The sequence below is a fragment of the Poecile atricapillus genome, chromosome 2 (assembly GCF_030490865.1).
Source record: "Poecile atricapillus isolate bPoeAtr1 chromosome 2, bPoeAtr1.hap1, whole genome shotgun sequence".
In the NCBI taxonomy this organism is placed as follows: Eukaryota; Metazoa; Chordata; class Aves; order Passeriformes; family Paridae; genus Poecile; species Poecile atricapillus.
Window position 1 is genome coordinate 16042566 of NC_081250.1, and position 25526 is coordinate 16068091.

The window sequence follows — 25526 nt, forward strand, 5'->3', positions numbered from 1 at the left end:
CTGTGATATTATTAGTAATTGATGTCTGACATGCTATTGATCTGATGGCTTTTGTATTGAAGCTGATAGCGTTATCACACAGTGTTTGGTGAGGCAGGTAAGAATACCTGCCTTTTGCTCCTTCCTCTTGCCTGTGGCTGTGGGGAGGTTAGAGGCTGGGCATGCCCACTGTGGTTATTCTGTATTATTCAGCAGAACAAGAGATTTTTTTAAAAATCACCTATCAATGCTCTGATTTTGATGTTGCTTTCTAACCCAGAGGTACTAGTTTTGATTATTTTTTCAGTAAGTTTGTAGTTCATGAGGGCCTGAAGGGGTTTTGTGAGTGGCCAGAAGAGGAAGAAGATTAGCAACTCTTAGTCATCTTCTTTTGTGACAATATGTAAGATATGTATTGATCACAGAAGCACACTCTATTGATCTTCAAAAATGCTCTATTTCATTATTTACATCTACTTACTTATGATTATCCCCTGGGGTGGGCCTTGTTTGTTTTAAATTTGGTTATTATCATTAAACTGTTTGTTTCTGTGTACACTCTCTGCTTGAAATAGTGTGATGTGGTATTAGGAATAAAGGTTATTTAGTGAGCTACATTTGTACCTACAAGCTGTGTCATGAGTCTCTTATTTCTACTTGTTTTCACACTAGACAACAGTGTGAAAAGAGTTTTTTTTCTTCTCTCTGCCACCTTACTTTGTCAGTTAGGTTGGGGGAGGGCAGAGGAGACTGGTGACTAGTGGAGCTGACTTGAAGCACAGCTTGGGCTTTGGGAACGTCTTGAGTAACAATATATTTAAAACAGTTATTTCAAAAGAAAATACTTTTTTTTTTTTTCCCTTAATGTGTGCTTGACATTTAAATGAAGAGAAATTTCCTTTTGAAAAATTAATTTGAATCTCTAAAGTTTTGGTCCATTTGCCTAACAATAAAGATGACTGGATGTCTGTTATTGTGCTCTGTGTTCAGTTGTTTCTTCCACTGGGCTGTTGGATTCAAGAATTTAGGCCACACTGAAAAACTCTTCCAGAGAGCTTACATGCTTCCATTTCCTTGCCACTCCCTGTGGCTGTTGCTGGCTGTGTTCCTTGCACTCGAAAGGTAGTATTTTGTTTTGTTTCAAACTGGTGGGCTACATAATGATGAAATGTCTTCCGGTATCCACTTAATAACTTCTAGGGAATTAATTTCCAGGACCTAATGTCTATTTTAGCTAGTTTATAATGTTATGAGTAACAATTACACTATTTGTGAAAATTAAGTTACATGTCAAAGCCCCCTTATTATTCTTTAATCATACTGCCATACCTGAAATGAGCTGTGACAGTGATATTTTGGCAAATAATATACCATGAAAAATAGTTATACTCTAATATTTTCCACAAATCTGAAGCTTACCGATGAGTGAGAGAAGAGTAGTTATGAAACTGCATGAAATTTATACTACATAATTATATTGCTATACTGTAAAAGCCGACAGTGATGTGAAATTTGGCAGCAAATATTACTGCTGCTTTTGCCCTTCTTTTAATCTTTATGACTTTTCATTCTCTCCTCCTTCACCACCCTAGCTGAAGGTCATAGAAGATGCAAAGGGAAAATTTTGAGCATCATTTTTCTATATCATGAGGCCAGATTTCATTGATGAATAGATTTTGCCATCAATCAATTCTGTTTTCAAGCACAGAGCATTAGTTCAAGAATATTACGGTTATCAAATGAGGAGTTACATAGACCAGATGGCTAATTGGTTGCTAGAATATGATGATGTTAGGTTTTATATTTCTGATTAAGCTGAGAGCTGTGTGAGAAATGCTAATACAGTCATCAGTGAGGAGCGGAAGAAATTATGAAGCAGAAGCTTCATTTCCTTTGAAAAGAAACACAGAATGTTGTCACTTTCACCATATAGAAAATGAAACCATATATCAAAGTTGATATATATCAAAGCATTGGTCAGGGAACCTGGAAGGCTGAGAATTTTGATGAAAATAGATGAAAGGTATGTGAATTGGGAAACAAATGCTTATCTGGAACTTAAACCATTGGGGAGAGGCAAATACGTGATTTCCTATGTATACCAAATTATGTCTTACTTTTTTGACACTTTTCCTCTTGAAACTAGCACGCGCTTTCTAGGGAGGAGTTTTCACAGATTGACTTCTTTCAATGGGTAAAAATTTCTTGGACATTTTTTACAAGAGTTAGAAATAAAAATGAGGGCTGGCTCAGTCTTGGACATTTTAACTGAGCAAGAAACACAAGTTATCTCCAGGATTAAGGTGTTCAGATAGCAAACCAGGCATTTCACTATGTATGTGTAGTTTGAAGAAAAGTAATTTAGAAATTTGCCACAGTGATAAGTTTTGAATACCTATTAATCAATTTTATTCCATGAATATTCTCTCAACATAGAAAATGTTACTGGTAAATGTTACAGCGATGATTCTGGTATAATGAATATGTTCTGATGGAGCACACTGTGAAAACTTGTGTTTTGTCCCATCTCACTTTTTGGTCATCTGCTCTTATTTTGAGTAAATACTGCCTTTATAGTATAGAAACAGACCACAAAATCTTTGAAATATTTTTTCATTTATTCTGATTAGAAAAAGAGAAAAACAAGCACTTTATTAACAGCTATTCTAGATTGAAATGTTTTAAAAAACAATCACCCTTCTTCATAACAATCATTCATTAAATGATTAATGAATTAATCATTAAAGCCTTCATTAAAAGATGGATTGACAAAATGCAACTGTGGCAACATTCTGCAGTAATAAATTCCAAATATTTGTTTCTTGGAATTTCTCCAGTTTCCTAACTTCCTTAAAATTACAAAAATGAAGTCCCTCATTTCTTGTAATTCTAGCTTATTCAGCTTAAAAATAGGAAGAACACCCTTTGCTGTTAGGAAATCCAGTGGGCTTTGTACCCATTGTGTTATTGTTTATAAATCATGTAATTTCTCTTCTTAAACAGTTTGCAGGTAGTTATTTCAGTAATGTTGTTTATGTAATGTGAAAATGATCACTTTCATAAGGAGGGGAAATAAAAAAAAAATTAACAAATTTTTTGGTTAACAATATTGGGTACATATAATTAGAGCATTATATATCATAAATTTTCATATTACATTCTTCTTCTTAATCAGTCAAATGCAGACCTGTGCATGGCATGAGATGAAGAGAACTTCTTTGTTATTTCCAAAGACAAGATGAAATCTGGGTTGACTTACTTGAAAAGTGCAGGAGCTCCCTCTCCTGGCTTAGAGCACTGCAAATTGCAAATTTCTTGGAACATTTTCAATTTATCACATTAAAAAAAAATACCTTATTTTGAATACTTATCTGGAGAGATATTTTTCTGGTATCATGAAAGTCATGGTAAAAAATGTTTCTGATGCCCATTTGGGTTCTGCTCCAAGTGCAGTATCTGTGTTTTTGTCACCTGGCTCTGTACCCCCATAGGCAGCGGATGTCCTCTCTTGTCGGTGTTCTAATGCTGAAATGGTCATGACAGCAACATTTAATGTACCCTTGAGTTACAAACTCAGTATGTCCCTTTGTTAAGCCCCACCTGTGCTTTTCACAGCTGTTAAGAGTAATTTGAGTCCTTGATGGTCACTTTGTACAAAGCCCTGTAAATCATCAAAAGTTTAGAAAACAGAAATTAAAAAAAAAAAATTAAAAAGCTTTACAGTTGATGTATATATTGTGACTTTTCCTCCCCTTCCATCCATCTAGAAAGCAGTAGGAGAGAGGAGGCTTCCTCGCTGTTTGTTTATTCAATCATTCTCCTTTCATGGCCTCTTTAAAGTTGCAAATCCTCAGAGAAATTAGATGATTTTGTAGATACTTAAATTTGGTAGGGTCTTTTATGCAACATCATTCTCAAGGGTGGGAACCTGATTTGAAAAGGTAGCACTGGAGACATACCTCTTACCTTAGCAATTGAAAAAAAAACAAACTAAGCAAAAACCCCAATAATTAATTTCTGAATTCTGAGAACACAGGTTGGTTAAAACATGTATTTAACTCATCTCTCTCAGTGTTGTACCCTTACACTGTCTATCAAAATAGGAGCCAAGAGTGCCAGATTAGCCCTAGCCCCTGTTCTGTTTCATGTCTGACCATCTTAAGGATACTAATGCAAGGAGCACACATCCGTATGTACTGAAAGAGACCAGTTACTTTGAAGTCACTACAGTTTTTGTACCTGAAGTAGCTTCACTTGGCTGAACTGCCACTTTTCTGATTTTTTTGACCTCTAGGTATTTTTAGCTTTTCAGTTCAGAGGGAAGATTGACCTCTGGTTACACAGTTAGAGGAGTATGAGGGGGAGTATGTGACATGCGTGGGAACAGTGCACAGTCCTGTATTAACTTCTTCAGTGCTATTAGGGAATTTTCAATGGTAGGTCAAGGAAACATTTTACTATAGAATAGTTCTGCATTGCATCATCAAAGCTTGTGTATTCACAATATTTTATTTTGGAAAGCATTATTTTTTTAAAGATGTTTATACAGTTTAATTTAGGTACACTTGTTGGCATAGGTATGCTTACTGCTTCATTTAGCACCTTTGTAATTTCCCAGTAAACTGCAAGATATGTAAGTTGGAGAGGACCAAAAAATAACAAGAAAATGCCAAAAGTTCACTATCAAATTGTTTAACTCTGATTTATACAGCTTCTGGCAAGAAAAAAAAAGAAAAAAAAACCTTCGGTATTTCTAGCAAATGCCAGAATAGAATCAATGCAGTATTGTTCACCTAGTTAAAATTCCAAAATCCAGGAAATGCAAACATTAAGTTTCCAACAGCAACATTAGCTTGGACTCTTTGCATATCCTGTGTTTTCCTGGTATGCATTAAGACTTAAAGCGATGTATTAAGCTGTGAGTTAAACAAGAAAAACAGAAAAAATAAAGTCTTCATGTAGGTAGCACTGCCAAGTTTAGTTCTATTAACATTTGTGTTTATTGACCTTTTATAATTTAAAATTATTTTCCTCATAAAGATTGAATATGCTTTTTTTGGCCAAATGAAGTGAAATCTGAGAGCTTGTCTTCACTGCGGTGTGAACTTGACATACAATTTACCCTTGCCTTAAACCTGACTCTTCATCCAGCAGTATCTCAGATTTGAATTAAGTGGTTTTTAATCTTGGAAATATGACTTGAATCTCAGAGGCACTCTGATTACGATGGGACTATTACTTGGGCAATATAAGTTGGCAAGACAGAACTTTGAATTAATTCCATGTGATATCTTTTTTGCTAATTAAATTTGCACATAACTTAAGTGTGCTGAGTGACTTGACTCATAGAGCAAATCAAACTTAAAGATGGACTCTTATCTCATTTGAATTCTAATGTATCATTCTGGAAGCTATATGTGCTATTAGTTCCAAAATTTTTGGAGTACTGCAGTTGCCTGTAAGTAACTGCAGACACAGGAAAGTCCTGCTTTGAGGGTGATTCCATCCTGGAGATGGTACAAAAGCTGCAGGCAGACAGATCTTCTTATGTGGATGTTCCTGTCTGCAACTGCTAACATGTGCCATGCACTTTAGGCTTCTTGCCTGTTTGAACTCAGCTAATCCATGTTCTAGAAGAAAGGGAAGAGCCTTAAAGGAGATATTTGGAGAGTAGTAAAGCAAGGATTTGCTGGTTAAAAATAGATTTGGAAACTGACTCTAGGTTTAGAAAGCAATGATGTGAAAGCCATTCACATTTTCACGTGTGAACAATGGTGTGAAAGGTCAGTGGGGTGGAAGTGGAAAGGGAGATAGGAGAAAGTGAAAACTATGATGGAAGTAAAAGTAAAATGTCAGGAGATGGGAATATTTATAAGTAGAGGGGGTGAAGGCCAAGTTGATTACTGGAGGTCCTTGGATTCATCACAAGAACAGCGAGTACAGCAGTCTCTGAAGGGAAAAGGTAAAATGGATATAGATGTGAACCAAGAAACTGCAAGGTGGAATTTGGACAGCAGGGCCTGAGAGGGGGAAGCTTCTCTCCTGGAAAGAGGGAAATGGAGGAAAAGGAAGAGAATGAAAATAAAAATGGAAGGAGGTATGTGCTGGGTGACAAGTCATACAGTGGCTTTGATGCAATGGTGCTGCCAGAGTTTGCCCAGAAGGAAGAGGGGAGGGTATGCAGCAAGAAGAGAGATTTTCAGTGGCATCTGGAAGTTAGATGGAATTGGAGAATTCAAGAATGAAGGATGGTCGTTGGGAACTTTCAGAGAAGACAGAAGAGTCAAAGAATTGTCTGGTGTGCTTGATGTACCAGCAGTGCAAAGGCACTGGAATGTGTCATTGATTGGCTATTCACCTTCACCTTTCTTTTTTTCTACGAACTTAAATCACAGAAAAATTTAGTTTTCAAAGCTTGTAAGCTGGTGAAAGTCAAACACAAACTTCCTCTGATTAGCTGTGTGTCCATGCACAGTACTCTGTTTTTACTAGGCTTGTGTATACTTAAGGAATGGTTTTGTTACTTATGCTCAAGATGCAGCTAATAAATTTACCACCTAATAAGTGAAAATGTTTTTCAAAACTGAGCTAAAGGTGTACTGTCCAGATTGCTCACTGAAATTTAACTTGATATTGAAAAAAGCAGTCTGAAACTGATTTAAATGAAAATTGTTGTTGCGGGTTGTTTTTTTTTTTTTATAAAAACGTGTTAAGAAAGTGAGGTTTATTCTGATTTTGTTCTCAGAAAATAAATCCCATGCATAATTATTAATTTATCTCTTTCCTTTACTCATCCTCTGTAAAAAAAAGTATCACATTGTTGGAGTCTGAGATACAGACTGTGTGTCCTTGTTTTTAATATTTAGTTCTAAGATTCAAAGAAATACTGAATTTCATATAATATGAAATTCATGTGCATGTTTTCATAGTGATACATGAAAACAAATGTTAAAGTTAGATAGGAAAAGTGTAAATGTGTAGATTAGAAAGTTTCTTAAATCACTGGGTGAAAAAGTAGTTTAGAGAACAGGAGACAAGATGGAGGATTTAGGGTGTTGTCTCTTGTCCTTCTTCTTTCTTCTTCATGTTCTTCTCCCAGGGGTTTCTGGGTAGTAGTAGGTGATTGGGTAAAAAATGCCACAGTGCAACACACAGGTGTTGGGTCATTGGGTCACTAAGAAAAATAGCTTAGTTGGCACCTGTTAATTGGGTAAATGGACATATAAAAGACCTTGAAGAAGACCTTTGTTAGCCATTTTACCCCTTTTCTATCATAGTGCACATAGCTCCTTGTACCTTGTAATACTGATAAGAAAAAATAAACAACTGAGACCGAACGAGAGAAAACCAGCCTCCCTCTCATCAATCTTCAGTTCAAAGGGAAAAAGAACCCAAATCCAAAAGTCCCTAAAGAGACATCACATTTTGGCAAAAAGAGGATTATGAAAAATTATGCTGAACAAAGAAGTATTCAGAAGATTAGTTAATCTGAAAGAGAAGGAGTGATAAAAGTTCTGTAATAAAATTTGGAAGCACTGTAAAATATCTGTGCCTTATTTGGCTCTAGAGGTGTTAAAAATTTTGAGTTTGAAAAATAACATTCTGACATTGGAGGAGGTATTTCTGAGTTTGAAATAATAATTTGAATATTTATATGATTGTGGGGATGATTTTTGGATATGGCTGTTTAACAGACCTGAGAATTGATGCATACGTGTTTTGTTGGACTATGACGTAAATAATGCTGGTGGCGCTAATATGTGGCTAAACTATTTAAGTCAATTAGATATTTATTTAGGATCTCCTTAATCCTGGTTTTATTTCTATCACAGATTTCTCATCCACTTTTGTAAATGTGGGATCAAATTATAATTCTATTAAAATATGAAGTATATTTCTAAAATTGGAGTTGCAGAGTCCCTTGGTGCAAAACATTTTTAATTGTTTGTTAGGGAGTGTTGAGGTTATTGGATGACTCATTGCAGTAGGTTTTGCTGAACTCTCATTTATAGAAAAATGGACATTTTTTTCAGTATTTTGGGGGTCAGTAAGGTTTGTAATTTACTGTAGTTACTTACATTTTTCAAAGACTGTCAGGAAACCATGCCAGAACAAAACTATTTGTGCAGGTAATTAATGGAGAGGCTGTGGTACCTGCTGACAGCTATTTTCCAAGGAAAGGAATGGTTTGCAGCTAGGGGAAAAGTGTTAAAAGTGTGCCCAAACCAGTAACTCAAACTGAAAGAGCAACCTTTGATCTGAGACATAGTTTAGGTCACATTTTAATGAATAGCTTTATTAAACTAGTATATTAAACTAATATTATTCTGTCAGTTGGTACATTTTATTTGCAGAAAATTGGATCTGTCTAAGGGTATTGGACATCTACAACAGTGATGCTGTTTAAAATTAAACTGGTAGCTTTAGTGTGTTTATTTAAAGGAATGTTTTCATGCATTTAAAGGAATGTGTTCAATTCAAATGCTGACATTAAAAATCTAAGTCTGGACAGAACTCACGTAGGGGTTTTTCTGTTAAAGACAGGGAAGGTGCAGGTTGCAAAAAGCCTTGCCTCTGTTTTAATGTTGCTACTTATTGAACATATTTCATATTTAGCATGGCAGTGTTTTCAGGCTGCAAGGAACTGTCTAAAACTTAATTTGTAATACATCATAATATATAAATTAATAACAATATTACCAACTTTTTAATATCTTAATATTTTTTCCTGTTTTTTCTATGTTGTATTGACTCATTGAAATAATGTATTTCACAAGTGTATTTAGAGAGGGTTTAGATAACAGTGGTATCTAGATAACTGGTCCCACTCCAGTTGAGGGAGTATTACTGGGGAAACAGTCTGAAAAAAGAAAATTGTGATACCAGTTTCGGTGTTGCTATTGGAGTTGTTTAGGTAAGGAGATTTTTCCAGTGACGCAGGATTACTCTCATTGGAAGGAGAAATCTGTTTATTGCTGAAGTTGTGAAGGAAGAAAATTTTACACTGTGCTCTTTTCCTTCTCATGCCTGTCTTCTGAGCCCTTTGAACAAACTGAGTCAAACAAGAGAGAGAATCTCCTCCATATATGAGCTTCTGGCATGTGTTTGGAAATGTGTGGTTAGGTAGTGATTGAAGTTCTATGTTTTCTGTTAATGATCCAGCAGGGAAAGTTTCTAGTGGGAGCTCATCCTTGAAGAGGAAGAGAATAAAATCGTAAAGTCCAAATGACTCGATCTTCTCGAGTGGCCCGGCTAGCTCAGTGATGAGGTTTCTCTTCACTCGAGTTTCGAGCCAGCATATGTTTGTGGGGTTCACTGATTTTCTTCAAGAATTCAAGTCTATAGAGCGAGTAAAGAAATCAGGGGGGGACTCTCTCTCTGGTTTGCATTCCACAGTTTATTTCTGTGAAGGGGAATCCAAAGGACGAGAGACAAAGGATTTGGGGTCTGGGGGGTCTCTTTGAACAGGGTTTCTCAGAGGGAGGGAACATCAGAGAAAGAACCAATTATTTTTCTCAGTTAGTACATCTTACAAACTTTCTACAAATCAAGGTTACACACACCAAGATAAGAAATAACAGACACCAACTTCTTCAAATGCCCACAGAGGTGTAGGAGTATTCTCCACAGAGGGACAGAGGGGGAGAGAGGGGGGGGCTTGGTTTCCTGGCAACATAGGGGGGAAAGAAAGGGAAGGTAAGCATGCCCTCTCAGCTTCCATAGCTCAGAGGCATTTTGGGACAGGAAAAACAAAGTTAGAAACTTCCGTGTTGGAAAGAAGGGTCTCTCTTCTCCCAACCCCGTGCTTTCCTGGGCTAAAGAAACTTCAAGCAGCTGGAAATGCCAGCAGGGTCTTCTCTTTATTCTATCCGGCCTCTCACCGTGGTGCTGAGGAAAGAAACTTCAGTAACCATGGTAACTTGACGCCAGGTAAACAATTAGGAGAAAGAGAAGCTGGGGGTGGGGGGGAAAATCACAACTAAAAGATGAAAAAAATACATTTCAAGCTATCAACTACAACATCCAAACATGTAGCCTAGACACCAATCAGGAGGGCCACTCACTGCAAATCAGCCTTACTTCATTCTGGTGTTGATCAAACTGCTGGAAATGACCACCACATAGACTGATGGGGTCTTAATTTTTCGGTACGTGGCTTTTTAAATACTCTCTCCTTTTATTTCTTGTGGTCAAGGATTTTATCATTCAGATAATTTTTTTTTTTTTTTTTCCTCCATCTGTAAAAATTTTTCCATAAGTAGAAACCAGAGAAATCTCTCTCTTGATGTACTGACTTCACTGGCAGATTTGAGCCATGGAAGTAGACATCACACTACAAGATAAAATTATTTTAGAAGTATTTTTTTTCCATACTGCTGTTAAAGATGTGACCACACATGTATCAATTAAATATTAAGCAGTTACACGTTTTCAGTGGGTGCTTAAGAGTGCCTAAATTATTATCTACTGCTCTCAAAGTCTTTTCACAAAGTGAGGCTCTTTCTAACATACCTATGGTGTAACCTAAATAAAATGGAGAACACTGATAGAACATTATGCAGAAAAACATACAGAAGCCTTTAATTCTTCTTATGGCTGAGGACTGATAGGATGACGAGACCATGAGAAAGTTAGTGAAGGCAGCTGTTGGTTTTTTCAGTTTGGGACAGTCCATGTTTTCTGTGTTGGTGTATTAGTTTATAACATTTGGTAATTGCCATAGATATTCTGGGGTTTGTAGGTGGACTTCATACAGAGAGATTTTTGCTATTGTTTTAATTTTCATTACACACAGAGCTGAGTGAGTCAGAGGTAGCTTCTTGCTTCTGCAGCATCTTTGAAGACCCATCATGTTTGTGCACATGTCCTCTATGCTGTAATTCAAGCTGAAGAGTTTTTGAAGGTTCCTGTTGCCAGCAAGTATGTACTGCCTGTAGGGGCGGCTGAGCAGCTTTGGAAGCCTGTCAGGAGCCACAAGCGGGTTCCAGTAGCCTGTTGGAGACCGTGTGATTAAGGAGGTGAAACCTTCTTCAGAAGAGTTTAAGAATTCACTAGATCCCGTTACACGACAGCTTCCAAAAGAGTCAACCACCATTTTCAATTCAGATTTTGTCTACTGAAACAGATTTACCTCTCCCAGTCTAGAAAACCTTCCGTGGCAATTTCCTGTGCTCACTGGGTTTTGGAGTCTTGTATACATGTCTGTAGTCACTCAATTACTTGAGGCCCCATAATGAATACAAGACTGACTGGCTGTCAAATTTCCTGTCTCTGCGTGAAATCTCTATCTGGTAGTTTGAATACCATTTGCAGACATTCTGGTTTAGTCCTGGAATCAAGGTTATAGTCATCATAATTGTAGCATCCTTTTGAAAAATAGGTTGAGTGTTTCTTGTATCAAACAACCTGGGTTTATGTGTCCCATCCCCAGCCTGCCCATCTCCTGATTTGTAGCATTGCTATGTTCATACTTTTTATGGTTTTATCTGTCATAAATTAATCAAAAGTCTTCAGTCTGCTTTTCAAATGTGAAGAAAATCAATTTATATTCATTAAAGTGCCAAAATATTGAGTAACTTGTAAAATACCCTTTCAGAAATAAATATTACGGAGTTTATTGAGGTTTGTGTGGGAAGTCTGAGGTAGAACCAAGACTTCATGTGTTCTGTCTCCAACTTCATGGTGCTTGCCATGAATACAAATTTGAAGCAGCTTTTCTACCTCATCTTTTCTCAAAAAATGAACTTGACTGAAATAAAGTGTATGCATGACTGATGGAGTCACTTCAATTCAAAAGCAATAGAGGATGCTAGAAAGAAGCTACTAAAGTTGAAATTACATGGAAGGCCATTCATCTTGGCACTCTCCATCTGCCTCCCATCTGCTTGCTTTATCTGCCCGACCTCTCCCCATTCCTGCCAGTCTTCTATTGACAATGTGAGTGATCGGGAACAAGATTTATCCCTTCATCCTCTGCTAAGGGGCCTCTCTTACTTGTGGGATATGTGGAAAAATGGTTCCCTTGGAGACCTGTAATTCTAGAATTTCACCATTTTGGAAGGTGCTTCGGGGAGGCTTCTGCCCCACTCCTGGTCTTGTGTAACCGGGGTGTGTGATACCCTGGTGAGTTATGTCACTGTAATGACCTTGGTGGTGCAGTAGACCAGAACTGTGTCTGGCTTGATGACCGTCAGTGTGTGGGAGCTGTTGCAAGACAGGGGAGCATTTCTGTGTTTCTTACAGGCGAGACTTACTTTTTTTCCCCTTATTTTTTATCTCAATACCTGCCGCTCAACCAGAACGCCTTAAAATAGAGATGTCTTTTATTATGCAAATAAACACAGGCAGAAACAATTAAAATTTCATTTTAATCCATTATTTACGTTTTTGTTTAAATGATTAAAAGCAGAAGCAGAGGAAGGCGTGTGGCGCGTCGCGAGGAGCTCCTGCCCGCGGCGTGTGGGGAGCGCGGGCGGGCGCGGCGCCTCCGGCGGCCGCCAGGGGTCAGGCGGGAGCCGTGAGGGGCCTGAGGGGCCGGGCGGGAGCAGCCGTGAGGGGCCGGGCGGGCGTCGCTGTTTCCACACGGCGGCTGCCAGCAGAACCCGATACGGTGCGATCTATAGAAGCAAGGTACAACTGGAATAATGAAATTTCAAAAATAAGCCCTTTTTAAAGGCTGGTTGTAACAGTCCTGCTGGGTATTGTAAATGCCTCAGGTGCACTTGATACTGCTGTTACGTTCCTGGCCCTGGCTCCTAATTTTTATGGAAAGATGGATTGAACTTCAATTTAGGAATATTCGGTAATCCCTCTCAGGACATACTGTAACAGCTGGTATTTCTGTGTTGCAGCAAATCGATTCCATACAGCAGTCAGCAATGCCTATGGCTGGGCTCCGGCAAAAACTTCCAAAGCATTTTAAATAAAGTGAGCCAAAGAAAATAGCATCATCACTGCAAAAATGTAGCTTAATTTGCACGTTAGGAAAAAAAAAATCCCTATCCCATTCCAGAAAAATATTAAGCATTTTACTGGTAAGGATTTCATCAGGTCATTTATTTTTCATTAATATATATTTAGGATCTGGGGGGAATAACTTTATGCTGTATATAAGTTTCTTAAATAATGAGGAGCTTGAATTTTTTTGTACTGAATGATTTACTGTGAAATAAAGAAAAATAAAGAAACTGGTGGAGTTGAAATACATCGCATGTACGTAGATCAACAAGGTTTTCTGCATTTTGCGGTGAACTCTTTTTAAGGAACCTGAATTTCTGATTAATAATAATGTGTTTATAATGTGAATGCCTTCTTCGGTTGGTTTTGGGGTGTTTTTTTGTTTGTTTTTTGGGGTTTTTTTCCCCTTTTTATTAGATTAAAGTACTTTAAGATGCATATAAATCTAAAATATTTCATTAGTAATCAATAATTTTGTTTTATCCAGTTTCTTACACATGTTAAAGTAAAAATGCCTCCATCCTTCATACGGCTGCCATAGTGTGCTTGCTCTGGGGACTGTCACTGAGTTTGGGACAGGACTCCTCCTTTATGTGTTAAACAGAAAACAAGCAGAATTAATGTAAAGTGAATATGTTCCTTCTTAATTGGTACAATGTGTCCTTGGCTATGATGTCTTTTTTTTCCCTCTTTTAAACTGCACCCTGGCTAGCTTTGCATATAGATGTTTTACAGCTCCTGTCATCATAAGATGAGCTTTCACTCTGGAATACTTAATTTCCTTATCTGTGCTTTAAATTTTAAGTTAATAGACTTTTGTGCTGATTTGATAAAAGTCAAAATATATTTTTTTTAAAGCTGTTTTTTTTTACTGAAGACTTATTTTCTTCACAAACTTCTATAACTAAAAAAAATCCTAAACCCTTAAACAATCTTAATAGATAAGCTTTTAGGCTTTTATTTCGTTCTTTTCATTATAGAAGTTGTCCAGGGAGGTGACTTCTGCTGTATTTGCCTTCTTAACAAAACCACCCAGATTCACTGGGTAAATGCCTGCATACTTAAAAAAAAGCTGGCAGACTATTTAAACTATAGACTTATTCCTGGGGACAAGTTAACAACCAACTTATATCTAATAATTGCTTTAAAACTTATTAAACAAAACCTTGTGGATGGCCCTTAGTATGCTGCGATATTTTTAGCCATGTGGTGATTTTTTTCAGTGAAAAACAATATTTTGAACAGCATACACTGTTTACAGCACCTGTATATCACTCTTCCACAAGACTGCTGCCAAGTTAAAATGGGTCCAAAATATGCACTTTGAGAGCCAACATAACTTCAAAAGTCATTCTGATTAATATGAATGTGTTTTTAAAAAAACCAACAAAAAACAAACCAGCAATAGCAGTGGCAAAATGCTCTTCTATTTGTTTATTTTCTTTTGCTAAAGCAGAACTATGCTGCTTTCTTTCTTCAAGGATCCTTTTGTTTACTGAAATCTGGGGAAAAAAAATCCTTGTTTTCTGGTAGCTTCTATTTCCCTCTCTCCCTTCCTTCTCCCTGCAAACACGTCAGTCCTTGCCCCGCTCTAAGTAGACATTTGCTGTCTTGGAATTTCTTTATGTATATTTGTGTTCCAGTTTCATATTTTTACATACTTGAATATAAGTATTTTCATTTATATTTGAAATGAATTTAAATTTTTGTTACATGTATTCTGAATTTTTCTCAAAAAGTGGTTAAAAGAAAGACTCAAGATTCACTCTCAGTAGACCTGTACAATTATTACAAAATATGTGTTAAAAAACTACTGACTTTGTTTTAACAAATCACAGAAAAATCCCTTACATGGTAATGGCTCCATCAACTCCACAAATCAAACTGCTATTTACCTTAGAAAAGTGTTTGCTTCAGTCTTACTTTTTACAACTTCAGTTAAAATTTAGATTATATTTCCAGATTACAAATAAAAATCTTCCATGACCAGAAAACAATTGAAGGAGATTAAATATAAACACTGAAAAAATTACCATTCTAGTAAGCAATTTTATTTTCTGAGTTAAGTAGTAGCAAAATTTGAATGACCTCAATTATTCACAGTTTTAATAAAATACCCCTAAACTTTATTTCTAAAATTCCTGATGTGCTGGAGTTAGAGAATAATTTATACTAGAGAAATGTGTTAAATTATTCTAAATGCAGAATGAGATTATAGGCTAGACTGAAGAAAACAAAACTTGTTTCACCTGGAGGAAACAAAAACCTTAACAGTCATAAATAAATGCCTAGCACTTGGTTTTGAGCATCTTAAATAAAAGGTTATTTCATGATAATTATTTGATTTGGTTAGCTGCAGTAGTATACAGTTTAACAATGTTCTTAATTGTAAAATTATGTTCTTTCTAGGAGAAGCTGGGAGATAACATAAATCTTTGTGGACAACTTGGCTGCAAGCAGTTAAACTGAAATAAACTTCTGCCTTCTGGCTGCAGTGCTGCTTTGAGGTTTCTGCGTGACACTCTGCAGACTAAATCATGCCAGCGTTATCAACTGGATCTGGAAGTGACACAGGTACGCAGGCCAAGGAGGGGCCGTGTTTCCTCCACATCTTATTTGTTGAGTCTGTATTTCAAGTAAGATAATTAATTATGGTCTCACCAGATTTGTAATTTAAGACTTAAAAAATAACCTTTTCTCCCTGAAGTTGGTTTAGATACATGAAACATCACAGGTGAAATATATTAATTTTGAAAAGTATCACCACCACCTTCTTCCCTTCCTAAATCCCACCATCCCCAGCCTCCTAAAAAGAACAGCTCCAAACATGTATTATAGATGGATCTGAAGAATTTGTTAACTTGAAAAAGGAGGAAGAGGGGAAAAAAAAAACCATGATGATATCATGCATGCCTTAATATTTGCAGCAGTCTAGACTATCCCCTCTGTGAGTTACAGTTATCAGTGGAGTTATTTCTGAACACAGACTATTTAGTTTTGACAACTCTGTAACAAATTAGGAGAAGAAAAATACTGTCTCAAGTTCTGTTCCTTCACTTGCCTTCCACGTCAGAGCCCAGTTCCTGTCACTGACTGCTGGCAGTGGGATTGCAGATATGTAGCTTTCCATAGTTTTCACCTTCTTTGTGGCGATATTAGGTTATATTCAAAGGTTAAATTTCATCTCCTTGTTATGCTGACATTCTCCCTCTCTGACAGTATTTTTGTCCGTCTGTTTGAGATAACTAAAGTTAGTATTTTTGCTTGAGAGTGTTAGTTAAAACAGGGTGATCCAGCTGAGGTTGCAATACAAAGATCCCTGCTTTCCACCCCTGTGCCACATAGTTGAATGCACAAGAATTAACAGCAGGATTTGGAAAATTTGGAGGGAGGTTTCAAGTTAGGAATGCAAAAATATGTGTATAAGTATGTATATAAGGAACTGTGTTTGATTCTTATTTTTAGTAGACTGTACGGGCAGTGATTTTGTTTTCCCCACACATAATCTTTACAATTAGGGTGTGCGTCTATTTATTTGTTGCCATGGGGAAGGAGAGTTGTTTGGTTTTATATGCTTTTTTGTCTCCCTATTCCTGTATTTAAGGGATTTGGCTATGACTTTGCCAAGCCCTATCTCTGCATACCTTTCTTTTCTCTCCCTCTCCTCATGAAAATAAGTGAGTTGAAGCTGTTCAGTGTGCTAAAGCTGAATTTTGGAAGATGTGTCAGGGTCTACTCTGAGCTAATTTTTCACTCTGGACCTTTACTTTCTTTATCATGCACCCTTTTGTGTCTTTTTAAAACCTGCCTTAATTTTTTTTTTAATTATTGCTTGTTTATTTTTAAAGATTGTTAATGTATCCAAAAGTAATAGTCATGGAGATACTTTCTGAATAAAAAAAGAGAAGGGCTTCAAAAAGTAGAAAATAATCCTAATTTTGAAATATTGTGTGTTAGAATGCCTCCAAGTGTGTTTTACTCTGCTGTTTAATCCATATGATGATGTAAACATACCTTTAATAATTAAGATCTATGTTAAAACTCAAGTGTTTTCACTGTCCCATGAAATTCATAGTAAAACATAATATATGCCCTTAATATCTTGCTGTTAGATAATACTGCTTTTTAAGTCTTTTTTTTTTCTGCCTCAAGTTATAAGTTGTTTCTCTAAATAAAAATTTGCATTTGGAGTGAAAAGAGGTTTTTTTTTTTTTTTCTTCCACTTTCTTTACGATACTTCCTAACGGGGCTGATACGCACTTAAGTATTTTTGGGATGGTTACATCAAACTGTGCTTTCTATCGTGGCTATAATACAGATAGTTTCTCACTGGAGTCCTGTTTTTCTGCTGTTACTCTCACTCTTAGATTAAAAAAATAGTGATGTGCATAAAATTTTTCCTACCTCTGTTCTTTCTGTGTGGGTAAGCCAGTCATCCTCTCCCCCTGCCTGCACAGATTGGTATTGTGATATGTGACACGAGTTGAAACTGCTCTGTCTGGGGCACTGAGCACTTAATGGACCTTTAGGGTAGGGACATAATCCTGTTCAGTCTATTTATTAAAACTCTTTTGGAAATACAGTCAGACAAAATGCAGCCCAACCTATTTTTGTGTCTGTTAGATGCTGGGTGAAATAAAAGTAAACCTGGATTTAAAAACAAATGAAAGAATTCCATGAGGACTTGTAAATAGAAATGCATCATCTGTGAATAACGAAAGTTGCCATGTCACTGGCCACTGGACATTCAGTCACCAATATGGGAACATTAATTATGATTTTTTTTAATATAGTCTGAAGTATCAGATCACTGTTAAAAGTAGGATAGTGTTCATGATGGGATGTACTAAATGTTTACCTGACTGTGTTCATTTTACCATGCTTTTACTTTGTCAACAGCTTTTATTAGAGGTGGCACCATGTACTTGCAGCTGCTTTCTTCATATACATTCTTTATGTACCTGCTTTTGTCCTACCATGTTTAAACCTGTATCTTCTGAACATAAGCCATGCCTCTTAAATCTGTTTTGAGGGGCATTTATCAGGCTTTAAGCTATGTTAAATCAAAATCATGGCTACACTATTTTCAATCTTTTTAAAAAAATGTTTGTTTTAATTTATTCAGACTGATACAGTGATTTTTAATTTAATCTTATACCTTACAAGATTGATCTGGCTTCACTAACCTAAAGACAGCGGACAAAGGATGTGCAGACACTTCTTTCTCTTCCACTCCATATAGAAAAACTATTTTTATATAATAATAATTGAAAATCTGCTCATTGTGTATAACATCTGTGTGACCCTTAAAGTTTATGGTCAGTGTCAGTGTCAAGTCAAAATTATCTTAAAACAACCAGCATGAATGGAAGGCTGAGCTCATGCCTTGGGCTGGCTCAGAAGCTTTCAACAGTTTGTGTTGCAAAGGTCTGCTTGCTCTCTGTGTGCAAGCCCATCAAACAGATTTTTTGAAGACTGAGCAAGAAGACTTGCATTTTTGCAGGTAAAGCAAATCTGTGAGATCTGGCATTCACTTATCTGGAATATTTAGGAAGGTGCAAAATTGCAGTTCTAGCTTCACAGTAGTAGATGGCAGCTTTGTTGCTGACTTTTGGTGGAGCCAAGATGACATCATTATGCTTTAAGTGTTGTTTTAATGTGAAAAACATCATAAACTTGTTGCAGATTTCTTCCCTCCCAATGCTCTATCAAGCTTGCTTAACTGACAAGCTTATAAATGCCTTTCTGTTTGTTCTCAAAAACCAGTGCATAAATGTGCAAAGCAGATTTCATGTTTTTGTTTCATGTGTTGTCAGCAGGAAAATCACATTTATGGGCCAAGTTTAGGCACCAAGTAAAACTGTGTGAGATTACTTATATACAGTGAAAGTCAGAAGCAGTTCTTGGATTTGAATATTGTAAATTATTGAAAGAGAAAATGTGTCAGGGCTTATGTTTGTTTCTCCTTCAGCACATAAAGGAGCGAGCACTGTGCCAGATAGTGCAGTTTTCTCAGTATTACAAGACTACAAAACTGAATACATGCTAGGTTTGTAATTAAAAAAAACCTCACATTTGTTACTAACCAAATTTTAAGTTCACATGGCCTTTAAATATTCCTTGTTTTCATGTTTTCATATGTTTTGTATTAATACTAAATAGATACGTGAAATCTGTTCTAAATGTTAGGAATTTTTCCAAAATGCATTTATAGTAGTGTATTTTGTGATTCTGCAGAATTCATCTTGACCCCTGAAGCTGCATGCTGTTGATGTGGATATGCTGAATGCTGGTAGAAATATTTTGCTAAGATAGTTCATTTGGATTGACTTCCCAGTTGTCAGAGACCACTGCAAGCAATGGGAAGTTCAAAGATGTTTTTGCAGTCACCTGCACATAAAAAGAAGCTCTCTTGCTTTTATTGTTTTCATATAGATGTCTTCTCTTTATTTACTACTATATTAATGCATTTTGATCAGCTTGTCAGTTTCAACATGATGTTTTTAAGAGGATTTGGTAATAAAAAGAATAAAAAGGTGGAGAAAAAAATAATACATCGAAAAAGCTGAGTAGTTGGTTTAGCTGAAAGGGGGGCATCAGAAGCATCTATAGTGGAAGAAGGACAAATTATTCTGAAGTGCTAAAATTTTAATTTTAGCCTTTTAACCCAGTTTTCAGGATTCAGAGTGAGATAGAAATAAGAGAGATCTATTTTTACAGCCTATTTAAAGAATGCAGCAACATAAAATGGTGGCCAAAGATCTGGCCATCTCATTGTTACGAGATGAAGAGAAAGGGAATTTAGGGAGCAGTGAAGGAAAGTTTTCTGAGAGTTGTTCCTCCGTTGGAGGCTGCCAGGGCAAAGGCTTGCAGGGTCATCGGTTCCTGCTCCAAACTGCCTTTGCTTCCTCACTGGTGTCCTGTGGTGGAAACAGAGCAGAGGGAAAGCCTTCACTCCCTGCTTTACACTCTTGGTTACAACTTCAGGTATACGTGTGCTGCAGCAAGTGTAGTATGTAAATGCTCATTAAATTGTGTCTGCATCACAATTTCAAAGCTTGTTTAATTCATAAGCATGTTGAAATGCATACGTATGGCCAGATATTAATGAAAATGGATATGACAGCCGAGGCAAAATTCATTCTGAATTGATAAATAGAGCCAATATTTTATCCTTGCATTCTTGATTTCTCCCCATCTCCATCTGCCAGAGGCATTAAGTGGCTCTTAGGATAACATTAATTTTGAAGATTTGGGAAAGTGTGAGATGTATGGTTAGCTTTAATTATAATCTGATTGAATTTTTAAAAATACAACTTGCTGGTGTTGGAAAGGGTATTTATTTTGGTATCAACATATTTATGGTGACTTGGAAAATTCATCTGAATTGAAATGAAATTTCTCTAAACTGTTGTGTTTCGTGTTAATATTTTATATTATGCTAGACTGATTCAGTAGTGTGGAATCAGAAAATGTGTGTAAGTATATTTACTGATGGTAAACTCTTTAAAACTGCTACAGTTTTTGGACACATTTAAATTCAAATGGTTTGTTAGCTGAAACAATTTTACCCCCCTTTTTTAATTTTTTGGTGAGCAGTGTGTAGTTTTGTAGTAAATTTGAATGTACAATAGCCTATACTGTTTCTAAGCAGAGGCTCCATTATATATGGCTCTGCAAGCATTGTAGTTACACAAGTGGTTGACAGTTCTAGTGATGCCAGGTGTCCTTTGCTGAGAGCACACTGCTGTGCTGTCCCCCTCAAGTGTAGCTGTGCCAGCATCCAGGTTAGCCAGCAGAGCTTACGTACTGTGTGCATTTAGTGTCAGATGGAAGGTTCTGTGGCTTCTCAGCCCAAAATCACGTGACATCCTGGCTGATTTAAAAGAACTAAACCTGTTAATCAGAAGGCAATTTACTACTATTAAGTGGTAATGAGAAGCTTCCCTGCTAGCTATTAGATGCCTGTTGTGAAATACAGGGGCTCAAAATTGATTTTTTTTTTTTTAATAACACATTGGTTTAAGAAAAAAACCCCAACACACACAACACATCAAAGCAACATATTAGTTGTTACCAATAAACATGAAATAATTTAATTATTTCAAATAGTTTACTTTCCTAAACTTGCTTTCAAAATAAGGTGATGATGTAGGATCAAGGAATGGTTTGGGCCAAAAGGGACCTTAAAAGTCATCTAACTTCAAATCCCGTGCTGTGAGCAGGAACACCTTTAACTAGACCAGGACTTACTGTTACTACTGGACCACAGACATTTTTTTCTACTCTCATGACAGATATATCCTGTATGAAGTACACAAACACAAACAGCGTTTCCATTATTCTTAGACCCAACTGATTTGAAAATATTGTTGTTTTCTATTTATGATTTATGTTAGAAGTCTTTATTCAGGCTCTTAATGAGATATTGTGTCTTCCTTTTGCAGATGTAAAATGCTAGTGTTTAGTAGTCCCTGCTGCCCCTCCCCAGTGCCAAGTCTCATATAACCTTGTAAACTGTGACTAAAGGGTTAAAATATGGCCAGTGTGCCCTACTTAGTGCTGGAATGAGTTCTTTGCTGACTGCCTGCCAGGTACTTGCTATTGCCTCTTCTAAGGCTGATGAAGATCTAGATAGAAATACTAAATACTTGCCAAGCTGATATCTATGGAAAGGACCAGTCAACTAGTCAAGGTAATTCAAGGTGCCATAGTATGCAGGCTTCATTGGAGGAGACAAGATTTTTTTCTTTTTTTAAAATCAGATCTTCGTATGAGTTTTCCACAAGCTGCTTGTTAATTTGTCCTTGATGGGTCACTTTAAATCAGTTTTATGTATGAGTTATTCTTCCAGATAATAGGTGGACTTTTGAATAGTCATAAAAGTACATTTTATGAACTTTGAAAATATCCATGTTGACGCACTGTCTAGTAACTACATTTTTGAGGGGATTCGATTTTGAAACAGCTTTGATGAGCCACACAAGCAGGAACTTTGCAGGAAGTCTTGCCCTGTATGGATGCAAATAGAGATCAACTCTAACTTGCATCACAATGTTAACGATATGTGGTATGTTAAATCTGAAATACACATGTTGAGACAAATCCTAAAAGACCAATAACCGTTTCAAACAACTGCGTATTCTTTAGCTCCAGGAGCCAAGTTCCAAAACTAAAGACTTTTCCATTTTGAAGGAAATAATATTTTTAAAAGTGATGGGTTTAAATGATTACTCATTCAACGTTTTCTGTCATAACATTGTTTTAAGGTGGGCTAACAAATTTACTGTAGTTTGGAGGAATAAAGATTAGGTACAACTTTTACGTTAAAATACTATTGCCCTTATGAATATGCAGTCTTGTTCTTTGAGGACACTTACAGAAAAAAAAAAATTTTCTTAGAAAAAATATACAACATTAATATTTATATTGCTCTGCCATCTGTAAGGATTCAGCATTTTACTTTTTTTTGTGAATTAGGAAATAAATCAAAACCAATATTTTTCCCAAGATGCTGATCACTTGCATGTCATGATTATGTAGTTACTCAGTGTTCTGTACTTTGCAAATGACTTTTTTTTTTTTTTTGGTAGAAACACTAAACTGTAAAATTTAAGAAAGGTGGTTACTGGAATGAGTTAATCCGTCTGGCTCTGCAGAGAAAAATTGTTACTCTTTAACTTTTTGTAGCATCAGCAAGCCCAAGTATTCAGTAGAATTACTTAAGAGAACATAGAAAATGAATTATTTGTAGTACATAAATTTGAACACATAGGGATCTTTTTACAGCTGGAGTCTGATACGACAGTGCAGTGTCCATCCTAATATGCAGACAGACCATGTATGTTTTTATTTGAACCTGTGCATAAATACTAATTTCAAATTCCAGAATGATATAATTTTCAGTATGTGGTGTTAGTGACTGATTTTGTTATTCAACAGCAAAGATGTTAGAATGAGTGCTTCTACTGCAATGATGTTTGCATGTGTGTAAGGCAAACGTCTGAGCCTTTGTATAACTGTAAAGTACAGTTCAAATGTGAAAAAACGTCAGCTTGTTATAAATGGCAGCAAATGGTGCTGATTATTTTACCTTTGACAAAGTGGAAAATTTAAAGGTTGGTTTGTCCCATTTTATTAACACAATAAATTTTTACAGTGTTGTTCTGGGCCTTTAAATATATGTTCTTTAGTGTTTATTATCCCTCAGTTGCTGTAAAAATTCTAGATTCGAAGCCTGGCATCATTGTTCAGAATGCTAATTCAGGAAATTAATTAGCATATGAAAGCAAAGGCACATCCATGTTTCCATTTCTTTCTTTATGCTAACCAAAACAAAGTTGGTGTTTTCTTGTAATATGCAAGAGTGATGGAACGCAGAGACCATATTTTTTATCATTTAGCACTAGTTTATAGCTTCCACAGACTTGTCCTAATAATGAAGCTATGAAGGATATGACAAGAATGGTGATATTAAATTTCTCTAGACTAACAGTAAATTTTTCCATTCTGATGTCAAGAATGTAGAGCATCTGGAATCTGCAGTGTGAGTGGTTCAGTACGAGAACAGTTTCATCAATTGCTTAGCCATTTATTCTCCTCCTAGGAACAAGCAGTCTTCTGTAGAATATAATACTACAAAGGAAGCAATTTTCTAAAACTGGAAAAATCTTATATGTCCTGTTTTTTCTGATTTAAAAGGTTTCCATTGCTTCTTACTCTTAAATCCGATTGCGTGTGCAAATCTACTGTACACATTTGTAAATTGGAATTAGCATTATTCTACATTTTGGTCTTCAGATCAAATAAAATTAAATTGTGTTAATTAAGTTTAGAAAAAGCTGAAGATGATCTGCAGACAATAACTGCTTAAGTATGTTGAAAGAACAAGTTGAAATTTATCTTTTACCCTTTTAAGTGTGATTACATTGTGATAGGTGCTGGGGTTCCTCCCCCCTGAGCTGTAGGAATGACCAGACTTACTTCCCCTCTTAAAATTGCATAATTGTCTTGCACCTTCATGTTTAATCACATTGTTAGTTTGTTTTTATTTTTTTTTAATGTATCCTTAGGTCTTCTGGGAAGAAATTATCTACTTTTAAAAATCAAAATTAACTAGTTTTTCTTGTGTAATTCATGGTTACTTTACTGAATTTTGACACCTGAAGTATTTTCATACTAGTTAATTCCAAGGGGTGCATGATTCCTTTTGAATATAAATGCTGGTTAATGTTAGGCAAACTAGACTAAAAAAAAAAAAAAATAAATCAAGAACCTAAGTAGAATAGCATGTGTATAATAAAAGCAGAATTTTTTCTTTTTTTTTGCAGGACACTCCACAGAGTGGTGCCAACATGAGGCATTAAAAACAACAGGATTTTTTTCTTGGCTATTCTTTTTTCTTTTTAAAGCAACTTCTAGATACATTTTTTTAAAAGCTTGTTGTGTTCATTTATATTGTGGACACCTTTCAAAGAAGTGTGAGGTCCATGCATGCCATATGACTTAAGAAGGTGGGACTTCAAGAGAAAAATCAAAATTGAGACCAAAAGCACCATTTAAGGCCTGTCAGGCAGTGGTGGCATTCAGCTTGGAGGTGCTGATACATCTGGGGCTTATGCAATGAATATGCCTTTTTAATTTGCCAAACAATCTGTATTTTAGGGGATATCACTGTGAGCTTTTGGAAAGTTAATTCTTGGTTTTAGAAGTTATCAGAAGTGTTTAGTGTGGCATCCCTTCAGACTACATAATTGCTGCTGTGACAGTTAAAAAAAAATCTGATTTTAACAGCCTGGCAGTGCTAAAACTTGGACTTTTTTCCATGGCCTTTGTCTCTGACTTCTAGAACCACCTGAGATACTACTTAGAAGTTTTGCAATAGATTTGAAGTTGCTCTGAAGCACTCTACTAGGAAATTCAGATTATTCTATTGTTGCATGGCGGCATCTCTGTACAGTGAGATCTTACAGGGCTGCAGGAATTTGAGCTACTACTCTTCAAGAGTAGGAAAGATACATGTGACAGTTGTTCAGATTTGGTAAGTAAAATTAGTCCAGCTGCCAATATAGAGGTGTCAACTTCATTACCAGTTTACATTGCCATTACCAGTTTACACTAACTTGACAAATTATTGTGTCCCTATCCACATCACAGAAACACTTTCTTCAATATGTCATGTACTGACAAAGTCATATGCCAGCCGCAATTTTCACTGTTTCTTCATAGTGCAATGAATAACATCAACACATTTAATGTAATTTAGATGCAAGTAAAATTCATGTTTTACTTGGAGGTAGAAGATCCACACACTTTATTTCTTAATATATAGAAATCAGAATGTCCATCTGAAAATTTTGATTCCATGATACCGCGCACCACAGATAGAACAAGAAGGAGCAAGAGAAAAGATAAACTTTTGCAGGTGCTACCACCTTCTTCTGCTATTAACTTCTGGAGCTGAGTCAGGTGATCTTTAATCACACAAATCTAACTTAAAAAAGAAAATGGAAATGGAAATAATATTCTAGATCTTTGTCTTCTGTTCGCCCCAGGTTAATACACTAAGTCCTCCTTATGCCTGATTTTTT

The 25526-nt window shown here is 36.2% G+C and overlaps 1 protein-coding gene across 2 annotated transcripts in view; it reads left to right on the forward strand.

The window, feature by feature from the left end:
* MPP7 (MAGUK p55 scaffold protein 7) overlaps window positions 1-25526 on the forward strand; it is a 150109-nt gene that overhangs the window by 26951 nt on the left and 97632 nt on the right. For both annotated transcript variants that reach the window (XM_058831589.1, XM_058831590.1), the window contains one exon: window positions 15346-15510. In XM_058831589.1, the coding sequence (XP_058687572.1) occupies window positions 15474-15510 (37 nt within the window). In that variant the 5' untranslated portion in view covers window positions 15346-15473. The remainder of the gene's footprint in view (window positions 1-15345; window positions 15511-25526) is intronic.